Source organism: Elephas maximus, chromosome 17, assembly GCF_024166365.1.
Source record: "Elephas maximus indicus isolate mEleMax1 chromosome 17, mEleMax1 primary haplotype, whole genome shotgun sequence".
Lineage (NCBI taxonomy): Eukaryota > Metazoa > Chordata > Mammalia > Proboscidea > Elephantidae > Elephas > Elephas maximus.
In genome coordinates, this window is record NC_064835.1 from 75,320,382 (window position 1) to 75,345,865 (window position 25,484).

Genomic DNA, 25,484 nt, shown 5'->3' on the forward strand with positions numbered 1-25,484 from the left:
AGAACATTTTTGAAGGCCCATGTTGCATCAGTTTACGTGGCATTAAGTTTCATAAAACTTTAATAACATTTTTACTTCAAAATGCTAAAACGATTTTGACCACAGGTCCAACCGGAATGCTATTTTAAATTCTCTCTCATTTGCAAAAGAGCCTATTTTTTATGAAACTGTTCTTGGGAAAATGCTGCCTGACAAGGTATCGCATTTAACAGGTTAGGTAAGAAAGCGCTGAGTCACTTGGAAAGGAAACGTGTGGTTTAAACGTGTCAATCAGTTACTACCCTGGAAAGAGACCGATCACACTGTACGAGAGAGATTATGAAAAGCTACATCACATAGCTGCAACAGAGCTCTAGACAAAACTACGCCGTTTCAGAAATTCAGGGAGAGCCAGAGGGATGTGGGGAAAGCGCTGCCTCACGAAGAACCATCCTTTCCTTGACATCCTTCTGTCTTTAGCTGGGTGACAGATTTATTTATTTATTATTTAATTCAAGAAAATGTGGAAGATAACGGAATACATGGTGAAACTTCCCTACAAAACTAGTAAGCTGACGTCCCTGTGGCGAAGCTAAAAACAGAGCTGATACTAACAGCTCTTGGCTACACTGAACATCTCTATTTATGCCCTTTTCTGTACGTGTGTTATCATCCGCAATAAAAACGTCAGTTCCCAGGGAAGTCCTTCCCCCACTGCAATAACACTGAAGTAGCAGGGCCCCGGCAGCTGAGGCCCGCAGGGGTGACTCACCTCCTCTATAATGGGCTTCAGGGTGACCTGGAGATAGTGCATCCCTGCCAGCTTCATCGTCTCATCAATGCACTTGGAAGTCAAAGAGTTTCCTCGGAAAATGGTATTTGGGTCTCTGGAAAACAATTTTGGGGATGATGTTTGTCTCCACGTGATACCAATGCATATTAAGGAAGCACAGCCTGTTCTGGAATGTCCCTCCATCTGATGCAGAAATAAGGCCACCTCCAGGAGTCTGTCTTCAGATTTTTCATGAGGTAGAGAAGACCAAGTGGTTGTGCTTGACCACTGACCTAAAGGAAACCCTGGTGGTGCAGCGGTTAAGAGCTAGGGCTTCAACCAAAAGGTTGGCGGTTCTAATCCACCAGGCACTCCTTGGAAACCCTATGGGCAGTTCTACTCTGTCCTATTCTACTCTGTCCTATAGGGTTGCTATGAGTCAGAATCAACTCAATGGCAATGGGTTTGATTTGTTTTTTTTTTTTTTTTTTTTTACTAATCTAAAGGTTGGCAGATCGGAACCACCCAGTGGTGCCATGGAACAAAGACCTGGTGATCTGCTTTCGTAAAGATTACAAGCAAGAAAACCCTATGGAGCAGTTCCACTCTGTAACAAATGGGGTGGCCATGAGGCGGAACTGACTCGGCAGCAACAGGTTTGGCCTTTTTCTGAAGTCCAGGCTAGGTACTCTGAAACCCCTCCCTCTGAGTCTCTCCTGTGTAAACAACCACAGGAGCTTTTCAACTCAGAGGGTAATACACTGGATTGATCTTTGCCAAGCTATCATCACCTTCTCTCTTGGTGAAGTTTAGAATCAATGAATGATTCTAAGCACCAACAGCTCTCATCAGGATAAAGTCTGGCAGAGAAGCAAATAAAACAGACTGTTCTTTACCTCGCATAACTCGTGGGCACATTCTGGATCTGTCTCAATCAACAAGTGCCATCCCCTTCCCTGAGGGTGGCCAGGGAGCAGCTCCCTCAGTGGGCGAGGTCATGCCAGTCTTGAGAGGATGCAGGTCTACCAATTCGCAGCCATTGACTCCATTTGGAGTCCTGGTGGTGAAGTGGTTAGAGAGCTTGGCTGCTAACCAAAAGGTCAGCAGTTCAAATCCACCAGCCATTCCTTGGAAACCCTATAGGGCAGTTCTACTCTGTCCTATAGGTTGCTATGAGTCAGAATCCACTCGACGGCAATGAGAATGGTTTTGGTTTGACTCCATTTACATAGAGCTCTTAAAATTTAAACACAAAGGGACCTCAAAGCAACCTGGAAAAGGCCATGAAGAACTGCACGCTTTCTCTAAAGCAACCAGTGCATATGTTCACCCCAATTCTTTGCACACTTCCTTTGAGATTTCCTAAAGAAAAGGTGAGTTTTTTAAAAATCAGTAAGCATGCCTCTGAATTTAGATTATTATCTTGGGAGGCCTGCTTATACTTAAGTTTCCTGAATACCCAGCACTTCAAAGTATTTTTTGATGGTGACTCCTATTGCTACCCAATTACCCAAACCTTCTACAGCCTTAGTTTCTCACCTGTGGGTGGAAGTAACTTTAAACCAGTAAACCAGTCGCTATCGAGTCAATTCTGACTCATGACAACCCCCTGTGTATCAGAGTAGAACTGTGCTCCACGGGTTTTTCAATGGCTGGTTTTTTAGAAGTAGATCTTCAGGCCTGTCTTCTGAGGTACCTCTGGATGGTCTTGAACTGCCAGCCTCTTGGTTAGCAGCCAAGTGTATTAACTGTTCGCACCATCCAGGGACTCCGCAGTAACTTAGATTTCCCAGAATCATGTGTAGGCTTGCCTGCAGAGAAGGACTTGACATTCCTTCAGGGGGCGGGAAGGCAGGGAAAAGACTGGGGGTCAGGAAGCAGGGCCAGCGCTGGGTACTCACTGAGTCCTTTTCACTTCGGCATTTGCAATGGCGCTGATGAACGGCACAATCTTGCCATAGTGTAGGAAGAGTCGCACCAGTGGGATCGCTGCCTCCTGCTTTTCTCTACAAACTTCGCCCAAAATATGGGCCGCAGATGCAGACACAGGCTGGACAAAGAGACAACATGGACTTTTGGAGGGCAAACATTCAACCAACTTAGTGACTGTCTGAGATCTAGGCAGGGCAGGCTTCCAATGCCTGTGCCTTGGAGCGACACTGAACGTTTCCACTTTCCCTTCTGCGTCGGTATTTTTCAACCACTAGGGGGCAGCAATCTAAAAACCAAGTCCTCCAGAAAGAAACCGTCCTCACGCCGTTCACATGTTTTTAGTGCTACAAGGCTTCCAAAGAAAGAACTGCAAATTGGTTTTTTCCCTTTCTGTGTTCTCCCTTTGCGGTTTATGTGCTATCATTTCTAGCCATGATAACTACAGCTTTTTGCTGAGACAGAGAACATGCATCTCACGAAAAATCACATTAAAATCTCCAATTCGCAAATTTGGGCTGTTTCCTTGTGGGGTCAACTACAGAAGAGAAAACCCACAAGTTCTGCTCCTCCCCCCATGAATCTCCAAAATGCAAACAGAATGAAGGTCTGTGAGCAAAGGAAACCAAAGGCATTTCGTTGAGAGTCAGAAGTAAAAACTAGGAAGTCCTACACCCTGCCTGTGGCTTCTCCACGAAGGGCTCTAACTGCAGCAGAGTTGGGTGTGTACCCCCTTGCAGCCAGCAAAAGGAGATAAAGATCTTTCTCGGCAGGGAGGGCACGAAAACAACCTGGAGGAGACCTGAGGCTGCTGATGAAAGTCACAAATCAGCAGAGGAAGTAGCTGAGGTGGTTGAGGCCAGGTCCGCCAGGGCAACTCCCTCCCTGACCCTGAGAAATGTTTGTGATGGTTTTACGAAGGTCATGGGTAGGTAAACCAAAAAGGCAAACAGAGCAAATTACCTCCACATCTGCAGACTTTAGCAGGAGGTCCCGGAGAGGCCTGTAATAGTCTGAGGAGAAAACGTGGTCCTCCGTGTAAACCACGTTCAACCTTAAGGACCCCAGATCACCCGGTTTCAGGCTCTTACTGCCGTTATCCCGGGGTTGAAGGAAATACCTGGAAAACACACACAGAGAAAAGGCAGTTTGAGGCAGCGGCATCTTTAAAGTGCCCTGCACAGCAGCTGGTCATCCCCTCAAACAGCTCTTTGGGTGTTGAGGTCTGAAGCGGGCGACAGGTGGGGGCATGAGGGTGATTCTGCAGGTGGTCCGCCTTGCAGTGCCTGGGGGGCTCCAGTGCAGCTTGGGAAGATGCTTCCCACCCTAGGAGGCTTACTATGAGGCTGCTTATAAAAAGCCACACACTTAGAAGTTAAGGGAGAAAATGGGAAAAGGTGGAAGGAATGAGAAGGAGAAGGAATTGGAAGTGAAAAAGAAAAAGTGTCTGAGCACATATGTTGGCTTGAATATACACATAAGTAGTTAGGGTCAACTTTGCAGTTAAATGATTTACCTGTAAAGATTGAAACTTGACAATGGGCTAGCAGTACACAGAGCAAAATGATGATTATTTTAATGAAAGTGTAGCCCAGCTTTCAATGTTAGAGCGAATGGCGAGTGTGTATGGGCGGGGCCAGCTGGACCATTATGTGCAGTGCTGTTTTCTCCCTTTGCAACTCTTTTCTATTCTACCCTGTATGGTCCATCCAGGAACCATACTTGCTCTAATTTTGCTGGCTATGTAGTTTATTGGGTTTATGTAGTTTAAAGATATTACACAGGTAGATCTTGTCTCTGAGGCACTTCACCACCATGGGGTATTTGGTGAGGTTTTCAGTGGACCACAAGGCAAACATCATATCCTTGGTTACTATGGCTGGGAGTTTGCTTAAGCCTCCCAACAAGAAGCTGAAATCTAATTATATGGTTCTGGTCCAGCTGCCCATGGCTCTAGGAATTAAAAGGTACACAAGTCCCATGATATCCTGTTGATAGAAAACTCTGCTATCAAGCACAGTGCAAAAAGTTTCACAAAATGTGTGATTGTTTTGATGTCTACGGTTGCTGATGTATAACGCAACAAGATACAGTTCACATTTTCTTCCTGAATCGTGTACCTACTTGCTAAAGGAAATGAAGAAAACCAGTGACCAGGGGCAAAAATATTTAAGACTTCCCACTGATATTTATTGTGATGCAGTTTGATTTATATACCGATCATGAAAGAAAATAAAGGGATATCCCTCATGCCAAAATACAAAGTGCCCTAGAGAAAACAAGACATAAAGGTTCAGGAAAGTAGCAAAATTGTAGCCACGTGGGATACTGAAATGAGTTATGACGCAGAACTGAAACGCGTCCACATTTTAGATGCATGGTTTTAAATGGAGATGAAACACACGGCACCCTTCCGCACCCTCCTCAGAAGATGAGGAGTCACCTTCCGATGGCTTCACCTTTAGTAGATGACATGGGGCAAAGGTCAAGAACATCCGTCATTGTACGGAGGTTGGATACGCTGATGTTCTGATGGTCCAATGAAGTCTTTCAGCTGTTTGTCTCATCCCCAATAACCAGCCCTAAAAGGCTGTTCCCAAAGTTTTAAGGCCTGTGTTTTATCCTTCCTTTCCTCCTTTCTTTGATTTAAGGTTCTTGGCCATCACCTGTAATTGTACCACCTGTGCCTCACCTGCTACAAAAGTAGAAACTGGATCAGCAAGCCAGAGCTGTTAGAATCACGTGCAAAGAGGAGATGGGTGCTCAGTGAGAAGCTAAAGGGCTGAGAACATAAATTCTGTGCCACTTCATGTTGGAGGCCTTTTTTGCTTTCTTTTGATTTCTCAGCTCTGTCCCTAGAGAAGAGGCAGCAGCTGGCTGACGTGTGACTGGGCCTGCTGTTACGTTACCATGCCTCGTAGGAGCTGGACTGCCGGAGCACTTTCAGTGGGATCCTTAGTTCTCCCAGAAACTCATCTCCAAATTTCAAGTTACTGGCATTCCAGAGGTCAACTCTGAAAAACAACACATGATAACACAAGTTTTACCTAAAGAAGGACAACCTAGGGTGGAACAGAGATTATTAACAGTTTTTCTTCTATTTTCCCCAAGAGGGGCTTGGAACACGATCAACCTACTGTCCTGACAAAGCCAGTCTTAATGAAGATCTAAACTAAGTTCAAAATATAAGTTCAAACCAGGATTATGACTTCGGAATACAGACTTGCATTTTCCCAGGTTGCAAAATGAAAAGAAAGGAAGGGATGGGAGCAGAGCCCATCTGGCTGGTATGTGGTGAACGGGATGGTCTCCGGGGACTCAGCCTCTTCCTGCCACTCTTTGACACTGGAGGTTAGCTATTCGGTACTTGGGTACCTACTGTCACATCTTCACTTCAGCAATGTCTGTAGGCTCCACTATCCCAAGAAGAGGCTCAGGGAGGAAGCAAACTACTTCTCCTCAAGGTGGGAAAGCTTCATAGGTACACTAATCTCACAAACAGGAGTGCTGTGTAGAGCTGTGACTCTTAGCTCTCTGGCCCAAGCACTGAGCATGATGACTTTTCATCTGCAGGGCCTTGATAAAAGCTGCGTGCATGAATGAATCTAGTCTAATTCTCCTCAGTCTAATTACTCTCAGTGGATGAGACTGCCAGTAGAAAATAACGCTATACGAAAAGGTATGAAAATGCCAGGACTTGGCCAACCTGACCAATTTAAAAACAGGATGCTCACTACTTTTCATCACATGAAGGCATGTCCGGGGGGAAAAAAATAGGTGCATTTGAACCCTCCTTCTCTACCTGAACTTAGAACCTTAACATCCACCAATCACATACTACTAACCAGTGTGAATCATTAAAAAAAAAAAAAGAAAAAAAGCCAAAACGCTCCACACAGAGGAAAGAAAGGGGGAAAGAGAGTAGCTGGGTCACAAACAGCTGCCAAACCACAGCACTATTTATGTCACATTCTTTATGAAGTGTCCACGCCCATCCTTCTGAACAGTCTGGTAACTTCTGAGATGGGAGGGATCACTCACTAGTCTTTTTTTGTCAGGTAGAACTCTCCACTGTTTCCTTCAGATTTTGAGGCTGTGGTAACTGTATCTTCCTGTTGGAATGATTGATGACATTAGCTGGTGCTAACAAGTTAACAGGTTTTAAACTGCACAGTGACAACTTAACCAGCCATTCGCTACATGGAGCTGAGAATCTAACATAAAGATTTCTAACCATGCTTTGGTGGAAATTAATGTGGAAGGGGAAAAAAAATCTAGAAAACGTTAGCCAGTGCATTCTGCCATCCTCGCAAGCCAAAAGGAGAGTGGTCAACATTCAGCGGTAGAAAGAATGCCGTAAAAAGAAACAAATAAGCATTTGGAAGACAGTGAAGGTGGCACTGGAGGACGACAACCAGGAATCAATATCCCACAGATTATTTTTAGAATAAGCAAAACAGAATTTTTAATCTCCTGATTGACAATTTAGCAATATGACAAACAACTTGTCAGGCCTTTTTTTTTTTTGGTCAGAGAAACATTCTGAAACATTTTTGTTTGTATGCTTAAAGGAAAAAGAAAGACAAAACCCTAAGACTTCATGTTTTAATTCAAAGCCCAATTAAAAAAAAAAAAAAAAGCTTCTTTCCCTCAGCAAGAAAAAAGAGGAAGAAGGGGCATGCCGGAGGAACAGCTGGTATCAAAAGACAATTTTTAAACAAGTCCTTGTCATTTTGTCTGGAGTCAGTCCTCCAGTCAAGACCTTTTCAAGAAGCTCAAAATTTAGGGCTACTTTGCCTCTTGCTCAGTATTCTGAAGCACTGGAAATGAAGATTTAAGCTAACTGAAGACATTTAAAAATTGGGCTCAAAGCAATTTACGTCCGTGGAGGAGGTAACGGCACTTCCTCAGGACTTGATGGAAAGAGAGAAAATATGGACACAAAACGCCTCTGTCTACCCTGTGGTGGGAAGAGGAAGTGTCGGGGAAGGGAAACATTCTGTACAATCTCAGCACAGCCTTCAGCCTGCTTTCCTTCATTGTCACCGTCAGGGTCAGCCTTTCCCTGCCTGGCCCAGAAGCCTCTCCACACATCTTAGTTACTGCTCAAGAGGCCGTGAAAGCTGGTGCAGGTTCTTTTCAGGGACACCAGAGCAACCTCTTCCGTGGTCTTTCTAATTCAACCTCACATGCCTCAGGATGCCCTAACCCTAAAATGCAAGCTGATTTTAAACTACCTCAAACTGAGCAAAATTCATAAGATTCTCAAATAAAAAACACACTTCTTGCTGTGAAGTTGATTCCGACTCATGGTGACCCCACGTGTTGCAGAATAGAACTGCACTCCACAGAATTTCCAAAAATAAACATGTCTTAAAATAAAAAGTAAACTCGTGGTCGTTGAGTCGATTCCAACTCATAGCGACCCTATAGGACTGAGCAGAACTGCCCCATAGGGTTTCCAAGGAGTGGCTGCTGGATTTGAACTGCCCAGCTTTTGGTTAACAGCCAAAAGCTTATCCACCGTACCGCCTGGCCTAAACATGATCATCTTAACCCTCATGACTACTGAAAACTACATATTTACTTGTTTTCTGTCTCTCTGATTACAACGTAAGCTTCATGGGAGCGGGGTTGCAGACCCTCTGTACCTTGGATGGTGCTGGCTCCTTGCAGGAACATCAGTATCTGCCAGGTGAAGGAGAGAAGAGTCCCACAAGTGGCACTTTGTATGACCCTAGCAATAGAACTGCCACTCATATTCCCTAAAACAACCTAAATAAAATTAGTGTCTAAAAGTCAATGCACACTACAGACAGGGGTATCGAACCCAGGTGTGGAGGGAAGAGATGATCAGGAAAGAGATGACTTGAGTAATTTTTATGCCCCCCCCTTTTTTGCGTTTTTGCACAGTATAGGAAGTTTCAAATAAATCTGTATATGTGCCTTTTCATAGTAGATAGGAGGAATTATGCAGAAACATTTGTACAGGAAGTTGGTACAGAAAAAACAGAGACTGCAATAAAAAAACAAAACAAATAAGAATCCAGCTTACTTTAACAAAGAGGAAGGGACACTGACTTGGTCCATAAAATGGACATTCCTGGAAGATCGCCTTTTATAAGAATCTAAGTAAATGTTGGAAACCCTGGTGGCGTAGTGGTTAAGAGCTATGGCTGCTAACCAAAAGGTCGGCAGTTTGAATCTGCCAGGCGCTCCTTGGAACCCTATGGGGCAGGTCTACTCCGTCCTATAGGGTCGCTATGAGTCGGAATCGACTCGACAGCTTTGAGTTTTGGTTTCTTAAGTAAGTGGCATTGTGGAGACTTTCTGGAAACAAAGACTCACAATTTGCTTGTGTTTCTTTTGATGTTCTTTCTGAATTTCGGACATGAGAGCATGCCTTCTTAATTTAAGCATCCAAAATACCTTTGCTAAACCACATACGATGTCTTATTCTCCTTCGTTTCCTCTGGAAAGTATTAGGATGCCATGAAAGAAGATTATGGGAGCAGACCAGCCATAGGTGAATGTTTAACAAAGACTTGGTTTCTATGACAACATGTTTGAGCAGAACAAGGGGAGATAAATATAGGATTCACAGATAAGATCATTTTGCAAGAAGCATTTTCCATGAGGACAGGAGCTGAGAGTAGGAGACCGGTCTAGCCTGGAGCGGGGCAGGCCTCAGTGATTCTTCAAGCAAGTGCGTCCCGTTCAGTTAGGAGCAGGGTGGTAGCAGACCCTCATGCCACCTACTCCTGGCTCCAGCTGCCCTGCCTCTGCTCCGTCCAGGGGAAAGGCTGGCAGGCCCACCCCGCAGGGGATTTCCTGAACCTGAGAGCTGGAAGCTACCGGCCAAAGATGGTAGGAAGGAAGTCCTGGAATATTTTCTAAAATTAATGCTAGTAAAAATTATTTAAAATAATTTGTTTTTATTTTTGTCGAAAATACACACAACAGAACATGCACCAACTCAGCAGTTTCTACCTGTATTGTTCATTGACATTGACTGCATTCTTTAAGCCTGTAAGAATGGGGCAACCTTTCTCACCCCCCTTTTCTAAATTGTTCCTACCCCATTAACATGAACTCACTGCCCCCTAAGCTTCCTTTCTCAGCTTTCAAGTTGCTGTTGTCAATTTGATCTCATGAAGACAGTTCTTTAAAAGAGCCCAGTGCTCAAGGAGGGCATTCTTTGATGCTAGTGAACATTTTTTTTTTTTTTTTTTAGTGAACATTTTAAGTTACAATCTTTAAGGGTGATAAGCACAGACAGCGAAAACCGAGGGCTTTGTAATGAAGGTTCTAAAAGCAGCTGATGACCACGGTTCACCCAGCTGAGCTGCACCACCCAGCCCTGGATCTCAAACATTTCGGGTGGATGGAATCTCACAGACACTGAGTAACATAGATCTTTTGATCATCAACCATGAGAAGATATTGCAAAGTGAACTATAAAAAAACAAAAAAACTGCCCATTTGGTACATAAATATCTTTCAGCACACTGCCCAAAGACTCTTACTTCAACTATAGCTGCTAACATCCTAGTGTTAAAGTTACCAAGAAAGCTGAAATTCATTTCTATACACTCTTTTTTTTTTTCATTGAACTTTAGATGAAGGTTTACAGAATTAGTTTCTCATCAAACAGTACACACGTGACATGTCACCACTCTCCCTTCTCAACCCTGGGCTGCCTATTACCAGCTTTCCTGTTCCCTCTTGCCTTCCAGTCCCTGCCCCAGGGCTGGTGTGCCCCTTTGGTCCTGTTTTGTTCCATGGTCCTATTCAATCTTTGGCTGAAGGGTGAACTTCAGAAGTGACCTCATTACTGAGCTGAAAGGGTGTCTGGGGGCCATACTCTCAGGGTTTCCCCAGTCTTTGTCAGGCCAGCAAGTCTGGTCTTTCCTTTTGAGTTAAAATTTTGTTCTACATTTTTCTCCAGCTCTGTCCGGGACCCTCTACTGTGATCCCTGTCAGAGCAGTCAGTGGTGGTAGCCGGGCACCACCTAGTTGTGCTGGACTCAGTCTGGTGGAGGCCATTAGTCCTTTGAACTAATCTTTCCCTTGTGTCTTTAGTTTTCTTCATTATTCCTTGCTCCTGAAGGGGTGAGACCAGTGGAGTATCCTAGATGTCCGCTCAGAGGCTTTTAAGATCTCAGATGCTACTCACCAAAGTAGAAATGTAGAACATTTTCTTTATAAGCTCTGTTATGCCAATTGAGCTAGATGTTCCCTGAGGCCATGGTCCCCACAGCCCTTAGCCCAGCAATTCGGTCCCTCAGTATACACCCCCCATTTTAACCCCCAATTTTAAAAAACAAGCAAACACAAACAAACAAGAAAGGTGACTTCAAACTAAAATTGCCAAGTAGAAAATACTGATTTTCTTAACTTACCTAATTTCAAGTTTGTCTACATCCTCCTCCTCAAAGTCAAAGTGGGATTTTTTGCTGTAGCTACAGGGTCTGGTCACCTGATGATATAGATGGGGGAAAAAAGCACTTTAAACAAATCATAAAATAAGGATAAGGATAGCCAGCACATATTAAATGCTTATTACATGCCAGGCAATATTCTATAAACTGTACATGTATCATTAACTCATTTATCCTCTTAAAACCACAGTGAAGGAGCTCCTATGTGTGTCCCCACTTAATAGATGAGAATGAAGATAACTAGTAACAGAGAATTCAAGTTCATCACCACCATGTTGTTTTCATTGGCTTTGCTCAACTCTCAAGAAGAAACACACTCAAATTAGTTTCCTTTGCAGCCTCAGGCCCCTGATTCTTGGGAACCTGGGTGTCAAGGGGACCCCTCAACCCATTGCCATTGAGTCGATTCAGACTCATAGCAACTGTACAGGGCAGAGTAGAACTGCCCCATAAGGTTTCCAAGGAGCAGCTGGTAGATTCAAACCGCCAACATTTTGGTTAGCAGCTGAATGCTTAACCACTGTGCTGCCAGGGCTCCAGGGGCACCCCTTAGGACTATTTAATCCTCACAGCATCCATACAGCGAGAGCACTCCCTTCATTCTGCATATGAGGACTCCTGGGGGCTCAGTCACTTGACCGAGGTCACCGCCATAAGCTAAGGCAGAGTTTCCCCACCTGCCTCACATCAGCACATGCCCTCCAAGCATGTGAGTCCCACTATGTGCCAGGCTCTGCGGGTGGATGATGGAGAAGGCATGGTCCCTGACCTCAAGGAATGCCCAATCAGGTGCCCATCTGAGTGGCAAGCACATGGCACCAAGACGTGGTTCACTCAAAGTCCAAATTCTCAATCAACTGAAAACCTGCTCTTTTGACCAATCTCCTGGCCTTGCAAGGCCTTTTACTTTTGCTACTGATGCTTCAAATCAATGCATGCTTTAGGGAGGAAAGAGGCAAAGAGGGCAGTCCACCTTGGGCCCCAATGCAGTCACTCGGAGGAAGTTTCTGCAGCCTCTCATTAAAAGAATCTTAAGATCAGTTTCTTGGGTCCGGCCGGCAGGTGCCACAAGCATTTCTGAGGCTTCTTTTTTATCAATATGATGCAGAGGGTACAAGCATCCCACCCATGAAATCTCACGACTCAGGAAGATCAAATGAAACACTCTGAAGTCCCTGACCAGGACTGTCTGAAACCACAGCTCCTGAACTTCCCCTAGAAGCTACGTCTGGGGACTTTAAAGTTTTATTTTGCTCACCAAGGGGAGACGGGGGTGGATATCAAGTTAGTTGAGGTTAGAAAAATGAAAGAAAACATCAAAACACTTATTTTTCTCTTGCTATTTTAGGGATTGTGAGTTCCTTAAAACATAAAAAGGAACTGAAGAGCTAGATTCAAGTGATGGGGTAAACTTGAAGCCCAGTTCCTGCCAATCCACAGGGTCCCTCGTAGTACGGGGGAAGCTTTTACCCTGGCTTGCAACCCAGGAATAATAATGCATCCAGCAGCTGTGCTCCTAGCAATCTCCATGAGTTATGTGCTAGGCGCTAGCTTTAACTACACAAACCACGTATTAAATTACACCCATGATTACAAACAGGCTGCCTTCTTGCCTGACTGACACAGTTCCTCTTCCTTTGAGCCCTCCCCGCTCAAGGGATTAGGTCGGAGTTAATGTTCGTTTAGAAGCTCTCGGCTCAGAGTTCTAATCCAGAATTTGGCGCGAAGTCATTATGTGATCTTGCTTAAAGTGCTTAACCTCTGAGCTTTAATTTTCTGATTTATAAATTAGAGGTAAACGCTAAAGACGCTGCTTAGGTTGGCTGAAAGGAACAAAGAAACGCTCTGAAGCTTCCATTTTGCCATGCAAGAGCATTGCATCCATCACTGATCACCCGGTGTGGTAGCTCCCTGGCATTCTCAGTCCCAAAGCTCTCAGACGCTTCTCTCCCTCCTGACCTCCACGCTCCTGTCTCCAGTCATCTAGTTAAACTCAAAGGAGCCCTGGTGGTGCAGTGTTTAAGCGCTCAGCTGCTAACTGAAAGGCCAGCGGTTCAAACCCACCGGCCTCTCTGTGGGAGGAAGACCTGACAGTCTGCTTCTGTAAAGATTACAGCCTTGGAAACCCTATGGGGCAGTTCTATCCTGTCTTACGAGGTTGCTATGAGTCAGAATCGAAGCTACAGCAATGGATTTGATTTGGTTTCTTTAACTCCTCCAAATCGGCCCCTCCCCCACCTTCCCCATCTCCTAAAATGGTACTTCCATCCACCAGCTACTCCAGTCAGAAAAGTGGGAGTTGTTTTTAACACTTCCTGCCCCTCCTCCATTGTATCAGAAGTTCCATCTATTCTACCTCCACTTCTGGCTCCCCCCTCACCCTAGCCACGTTCACCTTTGGCAAGCGAGGCTTCTCCAAGGCTCCATACCAACACTAGCTTTGCTGCCGCACCCCATACCAACCATTCCCCTCCACACAGGATGCGGTCATCTTTTTAAAAACACCAATCATGCCACGTCCCTGCTTGAAATTGTTAAGTGACTCCCTCTTGCCTGGCTCACCACACCCTGTCACTGCCCCTAACTTCCTCAGCTTGGCTGAGCGCTTACTTCAGGCCCTCAGCCATGCTGGAAAGGCTGGCTCCTCCTCAGCCTGCAGGTGTCTGATGAAAGCTCACCTCCTCAAGGCAGCCTCCCCTGTCTGCCAGCTCTTCAAGGTTCTTCTGTACCGTAACACCTTCTCTTGTACCGCACAGAGTGGATCACGGTGCTATCACGGGGCTAGCCTCTTTATTATCTGTCTCTCGCACTGGCCTATCAGTGAGGGGACAGCTGGGCCATTTTCTTTTCCATTTTATTACCAACCTAACAGCAGCACACAGTAGGCACCTAAGGCACTTGCTGAATGGATAAAGGTGGCTCTTACAGAATTTAGACACGTAAGGGGGTTTTAGGTGGTACAGTTTGCACTCGACTACTACCCTGAACGCTGGCAATTAGAACCTAGCAGCACCGCAGAAGAAAGGCCTGGAAATGTGCTTCCATAAAGATTATAGCCAAGAAAACCCAATGGAGTTCAGTTCTATTCCGTAACACACGGGGCTGCCATGAGTTGGAATCGACTCGATGGCAATGAGTTTGGATTTTTGGTTTTAGTTGTCCCTAGGTAGTGCAAATTGTTAACGCCACTTAGCTGCTAACTGAAAGGTTAGAGGTTTGAGTCCACTCAGAGGCACCTTTTGAACAAAGTCCTGGCGATCTACGTCAGAAAAGTCAGCCATTAAAAACCCTATGATGCACAGTTCTACTCTGACACCTATGGGGTCACCATGAGTCTGAGTTGCCTCAATGGCAATGGGAAAAAACTGGAGCTGTTGGCCTGGAAGAAGAAGGCCTGGAGGCTATTTACTTCCTATTGAAACTAAATATCTATTTTTCTCACGGTGCTCTTGTCCAAGGCTGCCTGCCAACACGCTGGGCAGTGTTTCCCTTCCACATTCTCCTTTCCTGGAGGGCTGAGGGGACTGCAGGCAGGGGCTTGGTCTCAGATTGGGTCAGAGGCCATAGAGCCTCAGACAAACCGTGAAGTACTGCTAACAAGCTGAGACTGAAATGAGATAAGGAGAAGCCTGATAGGAGAGGATTTGTTGCCACCAAGCAAGGGGTTGAACCATTTCAGTCAAAGGACGTAAACTCCAAATAGCAAGGTTTACTGAGCCCTGACTCAAAAGTCCTCTGGTCTTTGGGCAGGCCTGCTCCATAAAAGGAGGCTGAAGGCAAAACAGTTATCTAGCAGACCCGAACCCGCTGCAATAATCAACTGAAGTTGAAGGCCTTCTCAGGAGTTTTACAGATTGGCTGTCCAGACCATTGTTTTTCAAATGCATCTGTTGGTTGTGAAATTAATTTAGTGGGTTGAGATCAGCATTTAAGAAAAAAAAAAGAAATACAAGTATACAAAACAGAAAATAACAGCGTACCACTCATAGTATGGGTTAAGAATTGTGTAGAAATAGATACAGATGCATGAATGAATTGGCTCACAATGTAAAATCTATTTCTTATTGTGTGTTGTGCTAAAAATAGAAGTTTGGAAAACAGTGATCTAAATTATTACAGACAGCCTAGACAAGGAAGGCTATTGCTGCCTTTAATTCATAATTCACATTAAAAACTGTTTTCTACATTTTATGATCAAGAATTCCTCCCCGCCTTCAGAGACTCAACAAATCGCCCTTGGGGTTAAGGTGAACCACCACTGGCTTTCTGCCTTATCCTGACTCTCTTAAAAAACATTTTCTTCCTTTGGCTATAAAATGAGAACTTCTAGGCGGTCCACCAGGCATGGCTTCCATCTGTGACTGATAATGGCTCCCTATCCTTGGCCTCCTGGATTCTGCCTCCAAACCCTTGGATCCTGTTACCCCAACAAAGCTGCTCACTGACCTCCATCCCCTAAAAGAATCATGTGGGCTTCCAGGCTCCTGTCAGGAAAAATCCAAATTCTTTGCACATGAAACCCTTCGTTTGAACTTATCACTCCAGCTTCATTTTTCAAAACTTCCCACGTTTTTACCTCAACCCTACTTTGATTTGTACCTGTACAGTGTTTCCTTCCCAATACCCTATACAGGCAAATGGTGTCCTTTCTTTGCATTCCCCTCTGTCTGCAATTCGATCCCCGTTCCTACACTCCACTCAGGAGCCAGCATCTCTGAGAAGCTGTGCTCAGCCAGATCAGGTAGGGCTGGTGGTCTGTTCTCTGGGTTCCCAAAGCCATTTGTTTATGCGTCTGTTTTAGCATTTATTGCCCCAGATGCAATGATTTGCTGGCACATCTTTCTCTTCTGCTAGGTAGTAAACACCTTGAAGACAGGTATTGAGGTCTTGTTCATGCGTGTCTCCCAGGATCTGATACACATTCAAGAAAGTTATTGATGGAATGAACACCTGACTAAATATACTGTATGTATGCCTTCTTAAAATTCCAGTCCAGTTGTCGTGGAGCTGATTGCGACTCACGGGACCCCATGTGTGTCAGAGTAGAAGTGTGTTTCATAGGGTTTTCAATGGTTGATTTTTGGAAGTAGCTCTCCAGGCCTTTCTTCCAAGGTGCCCCTGGGTGGACTCAAACCACCAACCTTTCAGTTAGCAGCTAAGAGTGTTAACTGTTTCCATCACCCAGGGACTCCTTAAAAATTAAACTAGCTGTATTTATTTGTTTTTCTGTTCTACAAAGTCTTCAGCTGTCACATCTTCCTTCTTATTAATCTTGGTGTTTCACATTCTGAGAGGCAGACAGAAGAATTTTTGAGTCTGAATGGATTTCCCCTTTTGCATCAAAAACCATCGCTATTTCCGGTGACACAATCTTCCCACCACTGCTCAGGGAAGGCTGTGTGGATCAGCTGAACACAAACAAACGAAAACCCCCAAAGTCCCCATAGTTTGGCAAGTATTCATTTGTCAGCATTTAACTCAAAATCGGGCCAGTACAGGGAGCAAACAAAACAGCCTTTCTCTCTAGCAAGAGCAGAGAAAGTTCCTGGGAACCAACATGCTGCAGGGCTCGGGAGAGGCTGGCCAGCATGGTCCCCGACATCTCCTGTGCTGGTACTTGAAAAGAATTTTCAAAAGGAAGTAATTGAGATAGTTCAGATCTAGATACCAAAGTATCTCGGGTATAGAGTTTCAGCTGAACATCCATCCCATTAAAATACCAACCTCAAAATAAAACACTTCATCAAACTGGGGGTTGTTGGTCTTCTTTTTCACTTTTGTCTTCTTTGCTTCCGATCTGTAATTAAGAGAGGAAGGATTAAGATTAAAAATAACACGGTTGATCCCAAACCTCTTGGTCTTAAGACAGCTATTAAATGCACAAGTAACTTACTGCCTTTATTTATCTTATAAATATTTCTGTTTGTCTCCAACTCCAGATGGTATGCAAATTGGGCTAAAAATACTCAACGTGAAGAACATAAAGGATTTCTTTTTTACAAAGCAAATTGAGAGAAATAAAAGAAACAAAGGGAAGTCAACATTATACATTCTACCTCAAAGTGCTTCCTGCATTCTTCTGAATGAGGTATTATTATCGTTACTTCAGAACTGTGCTCATTGTCCACTACCCAGCCCTACTAGGACCACAAACGAAACCCAGCGGGGACGGGTATCTCATGAACGCTACTTGCCTGTATGGTCCTGCTAATGTCACAGTGGCATAAGGATCACACTGTCCATTCACTATGGGGAGACCTTGGCACTCGAAGATGCTGAAGAGAGAAGTGAAAAGGGGACAGTGATCAAGACAAGGAGATGAGATGCAAGGACCAAGGAGGTAGACCTTGACCACAATCTCTTTTAAGGCATTCTCTTGGGTCTAGGACGGCAGGTCTCTGAACAAGGCTAAGAGCAAAGAGTCGTGAATTCTGATGCCATCTTGGTCATTAACTTCCTGGAAGCTCCATGTCTATAAAACAGTAATGGATGCATTGATTAACAATTAGAAAACATTTGGGAAGGGAAAGAGAAAGTTTCTCTTCCAGCAGATGAGTTAATGCTATATTCAGTGTGAAACAACCTTGGCTGAGCACAAGTTTGGGGTGACTTATGTGATTTACAACACTCTCTTAGAATGATGCCTCAATCACTACCAGTCACTGTAATGACGACAAGCATTTACTTAACTTAGTACACTCACTTCCTATGAGCCAGACACTATTCCAAGTGCTTTATATGATTCACTCATTTAATTCTGCAACAGTCATAAAGTAGGTACTATGCTTAATTCCATTTTACAGGGAAAACTGAGGCCTAGACCAGTTAAGTAAACTTACAACTAATAAGTTGCAGAGCCAAGACTTAAACCAAGAAACTGACATTACAGCCTGTGTGCTCACCCTGGCTATATGTCTCTTGGAAGTATAAGAGTCCTCCCAGTTTCAGATTTTACTTATTCACTGATTCCTGCCTGCAGATCAGGGGACCAACTGTCTCAGTTGAAGTTTTTCTTTAAATTCTTAAATGTAGTTACAAAAGCTATTTTAATGTCCTCAACTACTAATTCCATCATCTCTAGGTCTCTTTCCATTCAACTGATTTTTCTTCAGTTTATGGGCCACATGTTCCTGCTTCTTGGCATGTCAGTCATTTTTGATTGTCGGTTTTATGTGGTTGAGTGTCTAGATTTTGTTAGCATTAAAGGACAAAACTGTTGGCCTTTGTTCTCATAAGCAGTTATGGTTCTCTTGGTTCAGAGTGATCGTTTCAATTCGTGTTTTAAGCTTTGTTAAGGGAGGCTACCAGTAGCCATTACTCTTGGGACAGTTCATTCCTACTCATTCCTACTACAAAGATGCCCTCCTGAAGTCTGTACTGAATGGCCTGAGTGGTAGCAAGGGCTCTGCACTCTGGCTGGCCAGTGGGCGTCCAAATGATTCGCAGGACCATGTGAGCTCTATGAAGAGTTCACAGCTCCATGGAAGGTGCATCATATGACCCTTTGGACCGTCATGCTACACCTGTGCCTCTGCAAAGATTCCTGGGCCTTGGTGAACTTCCCACCTTTCCAGAAGCCTGACCCACAATTTCCTGCTCCTTCAGGCTCCCTGAACCCCAGCCTCTGTCTGCCTGACTAATCTGCCAGAATCTGCTTGAGATACTCCAGTTCTGTGGTCATGAATATGCCTCCCAGCTGGGACAGGAACAACTGTAGGACTCCCCTTCCTTGTTTCCCTTCTCTCAGGGATCACAGAACCATGCTGCCAGCTGTCCCATGTGTGAACATAGTTCATTCATGCACTTTGTCCAGTTTTTCAGTTGTTTATGATGGAAGAGTAAGTCCAGTTCCTGTTCTTCCACCATGGTCAGAGGCAGAAGTCCTAACCGTAATATTTGAATGTTGAGTCTGCCTATACAAAATCCATCATCATTTTCCCTCAACTACTTGACTATTTTGCCTATTTTCTCCTTGCCACAGGGAAGCTGGAAGACAATCAGATTCTCGCATTCCTTTGTAAGTAAGCTGAGCTACTCTGGTCCCCTCTCTGGAAGCCTTTAGCTTCTTTTCTTTATACTTTGAGTTCTAACATTTTATCAGAATATTTCTACATGAAGGGGCTTTTTTTTTTTCCCCCCCATTTATCCTCCTCAGCACTTGTGCACTGCTTAAAACAAGTCATACCTTCCCATGCTTGGGGAATTTTCCTTTCTCTCTAATGTTCTACCATTTTCTTCAGGAACTTTTATTGGGTAAATTGGGCTTCGTGGATTAATCCATTATTTCTACTGGCTTTATCCAATATTTTCAACTCTTTCTTGTTTTAGTCTACTTTCTGGAATGTTTCTTTATCTTCCAGATTACTTACTTAGTTTTCATTAGTTTATCCATTAAACAAATATTTATTCATCCACTAACTAATTCCTTAAACAAATGTTTATTGTGTTCTCATTGTATTTCAGGTGTCATTTGGAACAGTAACAGAATGGTGAACATGACAAAACATGATCTCTGTTGTCATAAAGTTTAAGTTCTACTTAGCTGGGATAGCAACAAAAAAAGTAACAAAGCAACTCATAAATACCGCATAGGGAAACTGTAATGAAGGAAATAAACTGGATAGGCTAATAGAGGCAAAAAAAAAAAGGCAGTAGTCAACCTGCTCCGAGTCCCTGGGTGGAGCAAACAGTGACGTGCACAGCTACTAACTGAAAGCTTGGCAGTTCAAACCCACCCAGAGACACCTTGGAAGAAAGGCCTGGCAATCTACTTCTGAAAGATCAGAGCCATTGAGAACCTATGGAGCCCAGTTCTACTCTGAAATACATGGGGTCGCCATTAGTCAGAACTGACATGATGGCATTGGGTTTGGTTTTTGGTTTAGTCAACCTATTCAGGCTTGTCAGTGGGTGCCTCCTGGAGAAAGTGGCACATGAAGGTGAGATCTTAAGAACACGGAATCCTCTATGAGAAAAGAGGGAAGAAGGGAGGACTCCCGGGTAGGGGAACAGCTCTGAGGCAGGAAAGCGCTCAAGGAGGCAACTGGCTAGTTCAGAAGGCTTAAGGAGATCTATGTGCCCTTCTTGTTAAAATGATCTGAGTCTAATGCAAGCCTGTTTTTTTTGTGTTGTTTTTTTTTTTTTTTACTAGATTCAGTTGTTGATCAGGAAACTGGGTATAAGGTAAAGACAGGTAAGTACATATGCATTTTGGAAACTCTGAGAAATAATGCTTTCATGAATAGCAACTGAGACGACATTGCTAAGTGTCCACTTTCATTAGGTGCCATCAAGTCATTTTCGACTCATAGCGACCCCATGGGACAGAGTAGAACTGCCCCATAGGGTTTCCTAAGCTGCAATCTTTACATGAGTACATAGCTCCAAGCCACTGGATGGGTTAGAACCAACGACCTTTCGGTTAGCAGAGGAACACTTAACTATTTGTGCCACCAGGGCTCCTAATTTATGTTAGTAATTTTTCTAACATCTTTTTTTTTTTTTACTTTTATTGTGTTTTAGGTGAAAGTTTACAGCATAAATTAGTTTCTCATTCAAAGATTTACACACAAATTGTTTTGCGACATTAGTTGCAATCCCTGCAATGTGTCAGCACTCTCCCCCTTTCTGTTCCAGGTTCATTCGTCCAATTTTCCTGCCCCTTCCTGCCTTCTCCTTTTTGCTTTCGGGCAGGTGTTGCCCATTTGATCTTGTGTACTCGATCGATCTAAGAAACACATTCCTCATGTGTGTTACTATTTGTTTTATAGGCCTGTCTAATCTTTGGCTAAAAGGTGGAATTCAGGAGTGGCTTTTGTTCTGAGTTAGCAGGGTGTCCAGGGGCCATAGTCTCGGAGATTACTCCAGTCTCTGTCAGACCAGTAAGTCAGATCTTTTTTTTTTTTATGAATTTGAATCTTGTTCTACATTTTTCTTCTGCTTTATCCAGGGCCCTCTATTGTAATCCCTGTGACAGCGGTAGGACAGCGGTAGGTGGTGGTAGCTAGGCACCATCTAATTCTTCTGGGCTGAGGCTGGTGGAGGCTGTCGTTCATGTAGTCCATTAGTTCTTTGGACTAATATCTTCTTGGTGTCTTTGGTTTTCTTCATTCTTCTTTGCTCCAAAAGAGACGGGACCAATAAATGTATATCAGATGGTTGAATACAAGTTTTTAAGACCCCAGACGCTACTCACCAAAGTAGGATGTAGAACATTTTCTTTATGAACTATGTTATGCCAATTAACCTAGATGACTTCCAAGACCATGCTCTCCAGGCCTCAGCCCCAGTAACTCTGTCCCTCAGAGTGTATGGATGTGTCTAGGAAGCTTCTATGACTTTGCCTTGGTCAAGTTGTGCTCACTTCCCCTATATTGTGTGTTTCCCTTCACCAGAGTTGGGACTTGTCTACTATCTAGGTAGTGATTTCTCCTCCTCCTCCCCTGTAACCATCAAATGATGTTTTTCTCTGTGTGTAAAGCTTTTCTTGAGTTTTTATAATAGTGGTTGTGATGGTTAAGGTTGTGTGTCAACTTGGCTGGGCCATGATTCTCAGTAGTTTGATAGTCGTATGTTGCTGTGATCACTTTCATGATTAGATTTGAGATTACGTGATCACCTCCATGATGGCATCTGCTGTGAGTAGCCAGTCGAAAGGGAGTTTCCTTGGGCATGTGGCCTGCATTGAATATTCTGGCAAGGCTTGGGGGCTGTTGCTCGTTCTGGATCCTGCAGCTGGCTCCTGTTCATCTGACCTTCGGTTCTTGGGACTTGAGCTAGCAGCTTACCTGCAGTCTTGCCTGCGGATCTTTGGGATTCATTGATCTTCAGAGCCTGTGAGCAAGAACCCTGCTCTCCAACCTGCTGATGTTGGGTTCACCAGCCCCTGTGGAAGCGTGCATCAGGAGAAGCCTCTATCCTGACCAGGTGACTTGGGATGTTCCAGTCTCTACAACTGTGTGAGCCATTTCCTTGATATAAACCTCTGTTTCTGTTTATATTTATACGCTTTACTGATTTCGCTTCTCTAGAGAAAAAAAAAATTTTTTTTTTTTTTAGAGAACCCAGTCTAAGACAGTGGTCTCATACAATATGTCCCCTTTTATAACTGACTTATTTCACTCAGCATAATGCCGTCCAGATTCATTCATGTTGTGAGATGTTTCAAGGATTCATCATTGTTCTTTATTGTTGCATAATATTTCATTACATGTATGTACTTAAATTTGTTCGTTCATCAGTTGATGGGCACTTAGGTTGTTCCCATCTTTTTGCTATTGTGAATAATGCTGCAGTGAACATGGGCGTGCATATGTTTATTCGTGTGACAACTCTTATTTCTCTAGGATATAGGTTTCTAGGAGTGAGATTGCTGGATTGTATGGTATCTCTATTCTTAGCTTTTAAAGGAGACACCATATCGTTTTCCATTATGGTTGTAATATTTTATATTTCCAGTAGCATTGCACAAGAGTTCCAATCTCCCTGTAACCTCTCCAACATTTGTTATTTTCTTTTTTTTTTTTTTTTATTAGTGCCAGTAATGTTGGGGTGAGATGGTATCTCACTGTAGTTTTGATTTGCTTTTCTCTAATGGCTAATGATTACAAGCATTTCCTCATGTGTCTGTTAGCCACATGATGTCCTTTTTGGTGAAGTATCTGTTCATATTCTTTGCCCATTTTTAAATCAGATTATTCATCTTTTTGTTGTTGTTGAGGTGAAATATTCTATGGATTTTAGAGATGAGACCCTCATAGGATATGTCTTAACCAAATTTTTCCCCAGTCTGTAGGTTCTCTTTTTATTTTTTTGGTGCAGTCTTTTGATGAGCGTGTTTAATTTTCAGGTGTTCCCAATAACCTAGTTTATCTTCTGATGTTTGTGCATTGTTAGTTATGGTTTATATTGTATTTATGCCATGTATTAGTGCCCATAGCATTGTCCCTATTTTTTCTTCCATGATCTTTACTGTTTCCGGTTTTATATAGATTTTTATTCATTCTGAGTTAGTTTTTGTGTAGTGCGAGGTATGGGTCCTGTTTCATTTTTTTACAGCTGGACATCCAGTTTTGCCAGCACCATTTGTTAAAAAGACTATCTTTTCCCCATTTAATGGCCTTTGGTCCTTTGTCAAAACCAGCTGACCATAGGTGGATGGATTTACACCTGGGTTCTGCATTTTGTTCCATTGGTCCATGTGTCTGTTGTTTCACCAGTACTGGGCTGTTTTGACTACTGAGACTGGATAGTAGGTTCTGAGATCAGGTAGTGTGAGGCCTCCTACTTTTTTCTTTTTCTTCAATAATGCTTTGCTTACCCAGGGCCTCTTTCTTTTCCAAATAAAGTTAGTGATTAGTTTCTTCATCTCGTTAAAGAATGCTGTTGGTACCTGGATCAGGATTGCATTGTATCTGTAGATTGCTTTGAGTAGGACTGACATTGTCACAATCCCACATCTTATTTCTTAAAAAGAAGCACTGCTATAAGCTGGACAGAGAGCCCACCTCGAGCACATTTGGCAAACCATCTGAATTCCTCATTTTCACTCCTACCCATATAAAGACCAATTTGAGAAATGCTCTATTCTCTAACTCAAAACAAAGATTGGCTCCTGATTGCAATTACATAAAGATATCTTGGAGGAAAAAGAAAAATCAATACCCCAACCATCTGGCAAGCAAAATGCACAAACTGGAATAAAAGCCACGTTAGCCTCAATCACACCCTCCTCACAGAGGAGGACGGCCCTTCATTAGCACCCTAACAGCTTTATGAGACAATTACAGCACAGCTGCACAGCCACGGGGGGGCTGGAGGGGGGGGGCACTCTCGCTGGGGCTGCCTTCGATTACATAAAGTTAATTTTTAGTTTACTTGAGAACTATAGTGATGAAAAAGGTATATTCATACCCCGTGCCTTCACCTAGGACCTCTCCTATGCGACACAAGTCCCATGAATGCATAGGACTGTTACAGATATTTAAAAACAAACAAACAAAAAAACCTGGTGCTGTCGAGTCTATTCCAACCCGTAGAGACCCTGTAGGACAGAGTAAAAGTGCCCCCATAGGGTCTCCAAGGCTGTAAATCTTTAAAGGAGCAGACTGCCACATCTTTCTCCTGAGGAGCGGCTGGTGGGTTCAAACCACCGACCTTTTGGTTAGCAGCCAACAGCTTTAACCATTGTGTCATCAGGGACTCTCTGGTATGAAAAAGAAGATAAAAAATAATTTTCTATATCGGCCACTCATTAGGAGCGTCTACGTCCTAGAAAGGAAACTTTGAAACATACAAAGTGACCAATGCAGTCCATTAATCTGGAATCTTAAGTCCAATAACTAAATATTTTGTATTTTTTTTTTAACATTTGTTGCCTTTGTGTGCCGTGGAGTTGATTCCGACTCATAGCAACCCTATGGGACAGAGTAGGACTGCACCACAGGATTTCCTAGACTGTAATCTTTATTGGAACAGATTGCCAGGTCTTTTCTACCATGAAGCAGCTGGTGGGTTAGCAGCCAAGCGCTTAACCAACCATGGCACCATCAGGGCTCTTATTTTAACATTTAGAGGTTCTTATAGGGTTAAAAAAAAAAAAAAAATTTTTTTTTTTTTTTTATAGGGTTGCTATGAGTTGGAATCAACCCAGCATCAATGGGTTTATATTCAACCTAGCTTAAGAGCTCAGCTGCTAACCAAAAGGTTGGCAGTTCGAGTCCACCAGCTGCTCCTTGGAAACTCTATGAGGCAGTTCTACTCTGTCATATAGGGTCACTATGAGCTGGAATTGACTTGAAGGCAGTGGTTTTGTTTTTGTTTTTAATAAGTTCCTGGGTGGTGCAAACAGTTAAGTACTATACTACCAGCCGAAAGACTGGTGGTTCAAACCCACCAGGGGTGCCCTGGAAGAAAGGCCCAGTGATCTGCTTCCAAAAGGTCACATCTTGAAAACCCTATGGAGCACAGTTCTACTCTGCACACAGGGGGTCACCATGTGGTGGAACTGACAGCAACAGTTTTTTTTTTTTTAATTCACTCTGACCCTTGAAAATTTACGCTTCACGGCTAGAGGAACAGGCTGGGCTAGAGGAACAGGCTGGAGTTGAGAAATCTTGTGTCAATTTTCTTTCCTTTCTTAGACCTTGACAGCATTTTGGTGCCTTCACTTCTCCATCCAACTATGAGGCAAATGTCGTAACATTTCCCTTCCTAGGTAGCTGTCAAAGCGATTTTTTCCGATACACCCTAATAAAGCATCAACAACGGCTACAAGCAATGGTCACCCATGCCGACGACAGGTCAGCGTTCTGCCTTGTGTGGCTTTCCTCTGAAAGGTTTCCTTGACCTTAGAAAGAAAGAAC

General features: G+C 43.6%; 1 protein-coding gene across 3 annotated transcripts in view; it reads right to left on the bottom strand.

Annotated features, from left to right (window-relative positions):
* The window catches only part of RASA3 (RAS p21 protein activator 3), a 269,176-nt gene that overhangs the window by 46,810 nt on the left and 196,882 nt on the right, over positions 1–25,484 (bottom strand). For all 3 annotated transcript variants that reach the window (XM_049856231.1, XM_049856230.1, XM_049856232.1), the window contains 7 exons: positions 17,316–17,396; positions 16,846–16,918; positions 11,083–11,159; positions 5,590–5,694; positions 3,644–3,800; positions 2,653–2,801; positions 752–866 (listed from right to left, as the gene is read on the bottom strand). In XM_049856231.1, the coding sequence (XP_049712188.1) occupies positions 752–866; positions 2,653–2,801; positions 3,644–3,800; positions 5,590–5,694; positions 11,083–11,159; positions 16,846–16,918; positions 17,316–17,396 (757 nt within the window). The remainder of the gene's footprint in view (positions 1–751; positions 867–2,652; positions 2,802–3,643; positions 3,801–5,589; positions 5,695–11,082; positions 11,160–16,845; positions 16,919–17,315; positions 17,397–25,484) is intronic.